Consider the following 10,063-nt stretch of genomic DNA (forward strand, 5'->3'; position numbering starts at 1 on the left):
GCTATTTGCAGTTTGACCTTCTGAGAAGACAACTCTTGTAACCTAAAGTCAGCAATTGAAACCAAACCTCTAAAACCCTTTTTCTGGCTTTAGTGATTTTTCCACACCAGTGCAGCTGACATGTGAACACTGCTGATGACCTGGAGCATTCTGCTGCCACCCACTAGTCTAACTTGCATCCTCTGCATGCACCTCTTTGACCACTGCAGGCCCTGAGTGGTCCACCTAGCCCATACTCCCCAGAAATCACTGTTGCCGAGGCCTATCACCACTCACACTTTATTGAGACCAGTGGGCAGACCAGAGGGAGGGGGTGCTGGCTGTTGTGAAAGAGTGTACCCAACAGGTAAGGGGGCCATTCAGGCACGTTCCACTAGCTCCACCTTGGAAAGAGCCTGTAGCATGGGCACTGGTCCTCCCTGGGAGCTTCGAGCAGGGCCATGTACAGGCATCTCAGGAAAGGAAAGGGGAGTGGTAAATGTAATTCCCACAGTGCCCAACCCAAGAGTGAGATGGTCATCTGTGGCCAAAGTCACAGCTCATCTCCAAGTGTCCTGCCCAGCTCCTTCAGATTTCTGGAAGACTGGTGTTCCTCTATGGAGATCCTAACGGAGGATGTCCGAGATCCAGAGACCCTTTGCCGGGCCACTGCAGCTGGTCCCAGGGAAGACTGAGCATTCTAAATTATGGAGCACAGCTTGTCATCTGCCATACTGCTAGCCTGAGAAAGGGAGGTAGTCTCCATCCTGATGAAAACAGACTTCTTCACACCTTATGGAGCTGGCCCCCTGCTTGAGCGTAAGAGGCAAGACACAGGCACAGCAATTCTGGTGTTTGGAGACTAGGTTATTCTCCACCTCCCCATCGTCCAATGCAAACAGATCAGCACCCCGAGCAGAGAGTCTTTTGAAGTGTCCCTGCCTCTTGCTGGCAAGTGGCAGGCCATTACGTCAGCTGCAGCTGTAGTAGGTAAGCAGTAGGGAGAGGTAAGGCACTGCACATTACCTCTTCTTGTCAAGGAAATCAGTCTGCTCTCAGACTGACCATTTTGTTGCCTCGCACAAATTAACGGCCAGTCAATAGGAGCCAAGCCTCTGGTGGATGGATGAGTGTGGACCAGAGGAAGAACACTATAAGGCCTGGAGGCTGGTTCCAATCTCACAGATACATTGGAGCATGGCAGGGGAAGAAGGCCAGTTCTGGAAGGCGTGGTGATGGCACAGAGCCAATGCAGCTCAGCAGCAGTGCTCAGGGCATGAGTTCTGGTGTGGGATGGGGCTTGGGTCCAGCCTCTATCCTACCCTCCAGCAGACTGCTAGAAGGGAGAGAGCAGGCAATGGGTGCAAGGGGGAGGGGATGTACCTTCCAACCACATTTGTGGAGGATAGGCCCCCTTTTCCAGCAGGGTCTGGGCAGGGCCCCTCCAGGCAGGGTAACATCACACATCAGTCATCTCATCCCCTAGCTCTGCATCTTCAGGCTCTCCTTCCTCATCTTCCTCTTCTTCCTCTTCTGAGGTCACATTGGGGTCGTCAGCCTCTGCCAGGCATTTGGGACAGGAACAGATGAACAGGTAGTTCTCCCTTTGAAGTAAAAGGGCGAGAAATCAGTCAGGTGCTGGGACGGAAGATCCCAGAACCCAACCATGTCCCCAGTTGGCACCTGAGGATCTTGTGGCGGCTGTGGCGGCTGCGCTCCCGCTGACAGCAGTCTAAGTAGCTGATACAGATTTCCTGTGGGGTAGAAGATGGTCTGATTGCCTATGGCCTCCATCAGGAAGAAAAAGAGCCTCTCCAACAGCTGCCCTATCTATGGCTAACCACTGTTCTTGCCCGGGAGCTAGGCCTGCAACACCCTTCAGCACTGACCCATTCCTATAACTCCAGCTGGCAAGACCCCCACCTGGGTCTAAGACAGACAAGGGATGGAGGTTGGCCTCAAGCCCTGGGGAAAAACTAGACAGTAGCCAAGGTCTGTAAATAGGATCAAAGGTTAAACCTGGTATGATAACTTGTGAGGAGAAAATGTTATCAGGATGTGGTCACCAACCAGAACTCTCAATCCACACTAGCTAGCCCCTGTGGTGCAAGCCACAAAGAAATTAAAAGGGTAGCTGGGGTCAGGGACGGGGCACACAGTACTACCTCAATCTAAGACTTTCTGAAGATGTTTGAAGAACTGGAAGGAATTAGAGCATACTCATGGGCAAAAAGACTCACCTTGGGGACTGTGGTGGCTTGGCACCAGCCCAACAAAAGGGCTCAAACTAGTTACCACTGCTTCCTGAAGAGAAGCTGCAAGGCCCTATGCCCACCCCTGCTGCTCAGCCCTCTCACCTCGCCTGGCTTAATATCCTCCAGGGCGGTAACATGTAAAAGGAAGTTGTTTTCTGGGAAGGAGGTCTCTGCATTGGGGACACAACTGTGGTTGCCTGGGTCAAAAAGACAGATAACAAGTAGAGTATGTATGTGTGTAACCCAAGACCTTGCACATGCTAAGCAAGCACTCCATAACTGGTCTACACCCTCAACCACTACTGTTGAATCAGGGTCTTGCTATGTATGTACCTCAACCTACCCTTAAACTTTGTGACACTGCTGCCTCTCACTGACAAGTGTACCATTATGCCCAGCAATGAGACCCAATTTTTAAAAATGGTAATTTAGCCAGGCAATGGTGGTGCATGCCTTTAATCCTAGCACTTGGGAGGCAGAAGCAGAGGCAAGCAAATGTGAGTTCAAGGCCAGCCTAGTTTATAGAGTGAGCTCTAGGACAGCCAAGGCTACATAGAGAAACCCTGTCTCAAAAAAACAAAAATAAAAATGGTAATTCTAGGGGCAGGTAGATGACACCGTAAGTAAAGGTGCTTGCTTCAAGCCTGACAACCTGAGTGTGAGCCCTAGAACCCACTTAGCAGAGAGAACTGACTCTGACCTCCACATGCATACCATAGCCTGTGTGTGTGTGTGTGTGTGTGTGTGTGTGTGTGTGTGTGTAAATAAACTTTAAGAACAAACAAAGCCATGCATGGTGGCACTCGCCTTTAATCATCTATTCAGGAGGCAGTGCAAGCGGATCTACATAGCAAGTTCCAGGCCAGCCAGGGCTACACAGTGAGATGTGGTGAGACCTTATCCTCAAATAAATGCAACAAATAACTGAAACCAAACTAGTATTCTCAAACCAAGCACAGTGGCTCACAAATGTAATCTAGGAAGATTTAGGATTTGGTATGAGTTTGAGTCCCAACTAAACTACACAATGAGTTCCAGTCTAGTCAGGACTCAAGAGACGAAAGGAAAGGGAAAGGGAAAGGGAAAGGGAAAGGAAGGAAGGAAGGAAGGAAGGAAGGAAGGAAGGAAGGAAGGAAGGAAGGAAGGAAGGAAGGAAGGAAGGAAGGAAGGAGAAAGGAAGGAAGGAAGGAAAGAGAGAGAGAAAGAAAGAGAGAAGGAAGGAAGGAAGGAGGGAAGGAAGGAAGGAAGGAAGACCATTTATTTCTGTCTGCTAACATGGGACTCCTGACCCAAGCCTGGGAGAGGTAGGTAGTAGTGAGGAAAGCGGGAGATGGGAGGCTAAGACCTGGAAAGTCTTGGTGGGAGGTGGCGTTGGCCTTTCCAGAAGGTGCTAAGAAGACTTCCAACCTGCAACTCCCTTCCAAGATCCTGCAGACCTCAGGCTCTCCCAATGCTTCCTGACCATATCCCACAGGGCAGTGGTGGTACAAGGCCTCTGCTTCCCGTTGCAAGAAGCAGGGCTCTGTGCCTCCCCTTTAGGTGGACCTGGTCCACTGTAAATATCTATTAAAATACTAGCAGGAGGCTGGGCATGAGGCCTTGGGTTTGGCACCAGTTAACACCATAAACAAGGAAATGAATGAATGAATGAAACTGAGAGAGCAATAATGTCCAAAACAATCTCCAAAGAAAGAGACGTAACCCTACTTCTAGACTTGCCCTGGTCAGCCCAGAAAGGGTGAACTGGGAAAGATGATCTAGAAGGGCAGAAGCATGTAGGCCCATTCCTCCCTAGTGCTGAGACTCACAGCAGCTTTGAAGCATGAAGAGACCAGATCCTTCACAGTTAAGGAACTCGCCGGTGGCTGTAAGAAAGTAATGTGCAGATACCAGTGGGTAAAGGAAATTAAACCACACGAACAAACAACAGCTCTGCTGTCCTGCCACCCCTACAAATTAGACACCCAGGAGCTACCATTTTGCCTAAACTTGCTTTTTGGAGAAACCCTGCTCTTCAGTCTGCTCTACCTATTTATCTGTGACTCTCCCTCCTCCCAGCATGGCGCCTGTGGATGGGTTTCAGATGACTTCTCACCTGTGGATAGATCTGAGACTTCCCTTTCTACCATAAGCTCAGAGCTCCCTGGCAAGAACTGTGTCCACTAGGGATGCTCCAAGGGTTGGGGAATCCACAGCCCCATCTCACCAACCTGCCTCAATGTCCTTGTACAACTGGTCAATGAAGGTGTCTAGCTGTTCCCGGTCCTGAGGCGACAGCTCCAGTGCATCACAGGCATGTACCCACTGGCTGAGGGAGCTGTGGGTCCCAGCAGCACATGGTTGGAAGTGGCCCAGGTCACCAGGCTCTCCATATCCAGTCATGTTACGCCCAGAGAGAAGAGTCTCCCACCTGACCCTGTTCTTTTTCTAGAGTAAGGACCCCATCCCTCCCAAAAGAGCAAGACTCCCAGCAGTAGACTCCCCTGCCTCAGTCCTCATCCGGGTCACGGCAACACCCAATCCAACCCATCCTGAAAGAATCTGTGGCTTCCTCCATCAATTCCTTCCTCTAATAACTCCCATCTGAACCCGAGGGGTTACCTAATAGGTCTAGAACATTCTCTGCTAACCTGGTTCCAATCCCTTGACCATTGGTCCCAACAAGGGCAAAGAGAGATCGGAATCCATCTGGTGTAAACCACTGTAGGGAGAGAAAGGCGAGTCTGGAGCTGCTCTTCCTAATCTGACGCGGGAGGCTTCTGAGAGCTGGCCTTGCTTCAGTTCCAGGCCTGAGCACCAGGAAAAAGGCTTCAGGGCCTGCCTTCCCACACTCACCTGGCTGAGAGTCTCCTCATAAAGGGCCTCTGTGAAGAGCCTACGCAGAAGTTCCAGCTGGCCCTGGTTTGGGGGAAACAGAGGTACACTTGCAGCCCTGGAGACTTCCCCTTAACACTAGGCAGGTGGGAAAAAAAATCAGGTAAAAGAGGGAAAAGGAGCCAGTTATGTGGCCTGAGCTTTCCCTAGGGACAGAGGCAGTACTTATCTCCAATTGTCTGCAGACTCCAAGTGAGGGTGTGAGCTCAAAGTTTCTTCCTGTTTCCAGTACTTGTTCCAGTAAGGCTAAGGCAGCATGGCTTAGATTACACATCGAATCCCTCCCTTGGAGAGACACTGAGACTTGCTTGGCCTTCTGGTCAGCTTGGCTTTCCCCTTCATTCTTCTAGATCCAGTATAGCAACTCTCTCCCAGAGATACATCTTTGCCACAGCTGCATTCCCACCTTCTATCTGCCTCCCTCTGACTGTCTCTACCCTCTGGCAGCCTCCCCACTTTGGGAGCTCCAAGAGAAGGCTCAGGTGCTTAGTGTCTTATTCTTACCACATGAATTCCACACCACTCCCTGACCTGTGGACCCCCAGCCCTCCACTCTCCAGAAAACCAGACATGCCTATGTCTGCCTTCCTCAGAGTCTTGCTGTCTTGTACATTACATGGAGTAATGAGCATGCTTGGGTAGAAAATGCAATCCCTTGTTCCTACTTCCAACTTTAATTCTATATTAGGTCACAAAGGTAAATGGTGCCAGGAACACAAATTCCTTTTAGGACCAGGTTTTAACCCCGCTGTAGCTTAGAAGAGACCAAATGTGGAGTCAGGTAGCCACAGACACCCCAGGCTACTTGAGGGGTGAGGGGAAGAGGCCATGAGAGAAAACCAACCTTGAATTTGTCCCCCAGGAGTTTGTGGACAATTTCCTCCTCCTCATTGGCTGTTTTGCTGCAGAACTGGGAGAAGAGCCTGACCCAGTGGTCCTTGTCCTTGGCCTGTAGGGCAAACACACATAAGAACCATGTGCCCATGAGGAACAGAGGGCTGACGCTTCTCAAGTCTTTTCTGTCAGGGAATGACCACACCCAAGAGCTGCCAAGGTCTCCCTTCCCACTCTGCCATACTCAGCCATTTCCCAGGTAGGGTGGAGCTTGCCAACTCAAAACACCTTGAAAACAGGTGGCCATTGAGGTAGAACAGTAGGGACAGAAGGGATCTGCATGGCCTCTCACTTATTTAAGAGACTATCCTGGGACAGTGATGCCTATCAGTCAAATTCAGGAACCACTGCTATATAAGACAAACATCTCACAGAGAAATGAAGACAAGCAAAACCAGGGCCCATGGCCTACACCTGATTTCTGGTTAGCATGTTCTAGAGAGTCTACATAGCAAGCAGCTAACCTTCAGGAAACCCAGAAGCAAGAGCATCCAAGCAAGGTCAGGTGGCTGAGACCCAGGGATGACTGGGGGGTCAGCTTTTCTGGCTCACCTGTTTCACTGTGGCCACCATCCGGGCCATCAGCATTATACTTGCAGTCTCAGGAGGATAGTGAACACTCCTAGAGAGAGAGGGGGAAAAAAGTATAAACTAGAAATTGCCTTTCCAGGAGCAGAGCCTGGAAAACCCAGTCTCAAGGCTACAGAGACACTTCCTGCCCAGTCCACCAGTTATCAAAGGCTGGACTTAGGAAACATTGTATCCCTTAGGGTTTGGTGGGCTCTCTCTGGTAGGCATAAAGGCTGAAGATGGTAGGGCTGGCTGGCTGCTCAGATGAAAGGCAGGCTGCTGAAAACTGGGACTTCTGTGTAAGCTTAACAATAGAGACCCAGGGATATAACTCACTGAAAGCTCCTCACAGCTGCTGAGCTGAGACAGGAATAGATGGAAGGGTAAGGAGAGGAAGAGACCTACCTCCACGCCTCCTGCAGTTTATTGAGGGGGTGCCTGGGGTCATCCTGGGATGGGCCTGGGCACAGGACCTGGTGGTATTGCTCCGCAGCTGCCAGCCGACATTCTGCACTGCAGTACATCACCTGTTAGGTGGGGTGCAGGTTAGCCCTCAGGACCTGAGGTACACTTCATCTAACTGCTTTCCTTCCATAACAGCCCCAGAGCAAGAGCTCAGTGAGGATAAAACAGGGTGTTATAGGGGATGCAATACTTGTCAATTAAAAATAAAAACCTATGGCATCTGGGGTCAATGGCTCATGCCAGTAACCCCAGCACCTGGGGAGGCAGAGCCAGGCAGATCTCTGTGAGTTCAAGGCCAGCCTGGTCTACAAATAGAGTCCAGGACAGCCAAGACTACACAGAGAAACCCTATCTTGAAAAAGCCAAAAACAAAACAAAATAAAAACCCACCACCAACAATAACAAAAAACCTATGGCCTATGGCTGAGGGAGGAAAGGAGTGAAACATCCAGCAAGCAGAAAGGATTCTGAAATAGAGACAGGCACTCAAGATTTAGTGGACAAGATGTGAAGAGGATGGATGCATGGTGCCTGAGCTCAGGTAACTAGCCACATGGCAGAATTTAGATTACTATAATGGGTTAATTTAAGTTATGAGCTATACAGAGAAGAGGTTGGCTGTATGGCCTAGGAGTTTGTATAATATTTAATGAATCTCATGAGTCATTATTCCAGGAGCTAAGGGACAGGAGGAAAAACCACCTGAAACATAATGGCCTACTACTACACTCAGCTCCTCCAGCACCATGTCTGCTTACACAATGTCATGCTTCCCATCGTGTTGAAAATGGACTAAAATCTCTCAAACTGTAAGCCAGCCCCAATTAAATGTTTTCCTTTATAAAAGTTGCTGTGGTCATGGTGTCTCTGCATAGCAATGGAAGCCCTAACTAAGACACCCACCAAACCCATTTTCTGGACAATGGACACTGGCAGCAAAGAAGAAGCTGAACAATTACTGGGCCCCTTCACTGTCACACACTACACTGTGAGCCTTGAGGAATGGACCAGGTCTGTTCAGACTTTGTCTTAACTAAAGCCTCCTTGGCCTGCTCCCTTTCCTGTGCATTCCCCAGAGGTACTCACCTGACAATGGGGACAGTTCTGGTGGAGGTCCTTACGCACACTGCATAGCTCTGGGTGTGGTAGAACCTGGCCTGGTTTTCCAGTCAGCCTCTGGGCATTCTCCTCTGCCTTCTCCAGTGCCCGAAGACAGTGGTCACAGGCTGCAGGGAAGACAGACACAGTAAGTCCCCTCCTTAAGAGCTCTCTAGCTCCTCCTGATCCCACTGCTTCTCCATCAAACTCAGTCTATGAGGATCCCCGCCTCAGACTGACGCTCCTTTCAGTTTGTCTCCAGCTTAAGAAAAATATAAAAAGGGCTGTAGCTGGCAAAGTTGAGGGCATCTTGCTCTGGTGCCTAGCTCAGTTTTCACTGAGCATGGGTTATGTACCATGTTTTGGTAGGGAATAGAGCCCTTCAGATGGAAGTCCAGACATTTATACTATAGGAAGAAACTCTAAGTTCTGTCTGTGAGAGTCCTTCCCATTGCAGGTTCACAACCCCAAACAAAGGTAGGCAGAGCTGTGGTTCTCAGGTCCAGTTCTCCATGGAAAGACAGCATTTCCTCCCAACATCTCCCAGAGGGTCGGCCAGGAGATATGTGTGGCTCTCTTCCATGCACAAAATGGACAAGCCCAGCAGCCACCTGAAGCAGGCAAGATGCACTCACCCCGGTACCGATAAAGTGCATTCCAGAGAAACTGCGAAGCCACCAGGGGTCTTTCAACGAAGATGGTCTGTCCCTTCCGGATCAGCTGTGTGGCAAACAGTCCCTTTCCCTAATAGGACAGAGAACAGATGGGGTAAGAAATGCTCCAAATATGCCACAATGAGTTATGCCTATTATCCTAGCACATGCAAACATGGGCAACAGTAGTTCAAGGCTAGCCTGGGGTTCATAAGACCTTGTTTCAAAAGAACAAACAGTAGTTAAGGCTTGGTGAGTAGTTAAGTGTGATTGTTTCATAATCATGAGGATCAGAGTTTGGATTCTAGTACCCACATAATAACCCAGGTGTCTCTACAAATGCCTGTAACCTATCACTGGGGCCAACACAAGAGATGAGCCCCAGATTCAGGAGGACACCCCACCTCAGGGGAATAGGTGGGACGTAACAGAAGAGGAAACCCAATGAATGCCTTCTTCTAGCCTCTGTGCACATACATAGGCGTGCACACCTACACATACAAATGCATGCACATGCACACACACACAGATATAAATGCAGGGCTAACGGGACGGCTCAGCAGTTTAGAATGTTTACTGCTCTTCCACAAGACCCGTTTTTGGTTCCCTGTATGCACACCAGGCAGCTTGCTTCCACCTGTTAACTACAGTTCTAGGTAATCCAAGGTCTTCACTGGCACCAAATGCATGTAAGGTACACTTGCACACATATGCAAATAAAAATAACTCTTTAAACAAAGACACAGCTCCAAGAGCACTCAGGAGGCTGACCAACTGCACCTCTCCCTGCCCACGGTACCTGGCCAAGGAGGGAGCCACCTTAGCAGCCACCTGGACACCTGGACCTTTCAGTATGGTCAGGGCAAGGCCAAGGCTCCTAGTAGGCTGGGGCTTCCTACACCAGCAGTGGCTACCAGGGTGGCACAAGCCTCAATTCCCCATGAACCCTTGTTCTGCTGCTCAGGGTAACAGAGACATCCTATATGCCAGCAGTTTCCTTTGTCAGTGCTCAAATGTATGAACTAGTCCTAGAACCATCTCCCAAAACCTCCTGGGAACCTCCTAGCCAACTGCCTCCCATTGGAGAAGTGGGTATTCCAATAATTCTACCAGGCAGTTTCCAAGGTGTGGGGTAGTGCAAGCGAGCACCCTCATGAACTCTACCTCCTCACTACCCAGTGTTTAAAGGCAATCTCCCAGGTCCTGCCCAGACCTGCTAAATCAGAATCTGTGTGTGTGTGTGTGTGTGTGTGTGTGTGTGTGTGTGTGTGTGTG

The 10,063-nt window shown here is 49.8% G+C and overlaps 1 protein-coding gene across 1 annotated transcript in view; it reads right to left on the bottom strand.

Annotated features, from left to right (window-relative positions):
• Positions 1-263: 263 nt before the first annotated feature.
• The window catches only part of Smyd5 (SMYD family member 5), a 14,862-nt gene continuing 5,062 nt past the window's right edge, over positions 264-10,063 (bottom strand). Inside the window, exons 2-13 of the mRNA XM_055617600.1 lie at positions 8,771-8,879; positions 8,124-8,263; positions 6,978-7,099; positions 6,555-6,624; positions 5,953-6,057; positions 5,070-5,132; positions 4,865-4,935; positions 4,445-4,551; positions 4,043-4,099; positions 2,337-2,431; positions 1,663-1,733; positions 264-1,583 (exon numbers count right to left, since the gene is read on the bottom strand). Of these exons, the coding sequence (XP_055473575.1) occupies positions 1,439-1,583; positions 1,663-1,733; positions 2,337-2,431; positions 4,043-4,099; positions 4,445-4,551; positions 4,865-4,935; positions 5,070-5,132; positions 5,953-6,057; positions 6,555-6,624; positions 6,978-7,099; positions 8,124-8,263; positions 8,771-8,879 (1,155 nt within the window). The 3' untranslated portion in view covers positions 264-1,438. The remainder of the gene's footprint in view (positions 1,584-1,662; positions 1,734-2,336; positions 2,432-4,042; positions 4,100-4,444; positions 4,552-4,864; positions 4,936-5,069; positions 5,133-5,952; positions 6,058-6,554; positions 6,625-6,977; positions 7,100-8,123; positions 8,264-8,770; positions 8,880-10,063) is intronic.

The sequence above is a fragment of the Psammomys obesus genome, unplaced genomic scaffold (genome assembly GCF_907164565.1).
Source record: "Psammomys obesus unplaced genomic scaffold, mPsaObe1.curated_primary_1811, whole genome shotgun sequence".
In the NCBI taxonomy this organism is placed as follows: domain Eukaryota; kingdom Metazoa; phylum Chordata; class Mammalia; order Rodentia; family Muridae; genus Psammomys; species Psammomys obesus.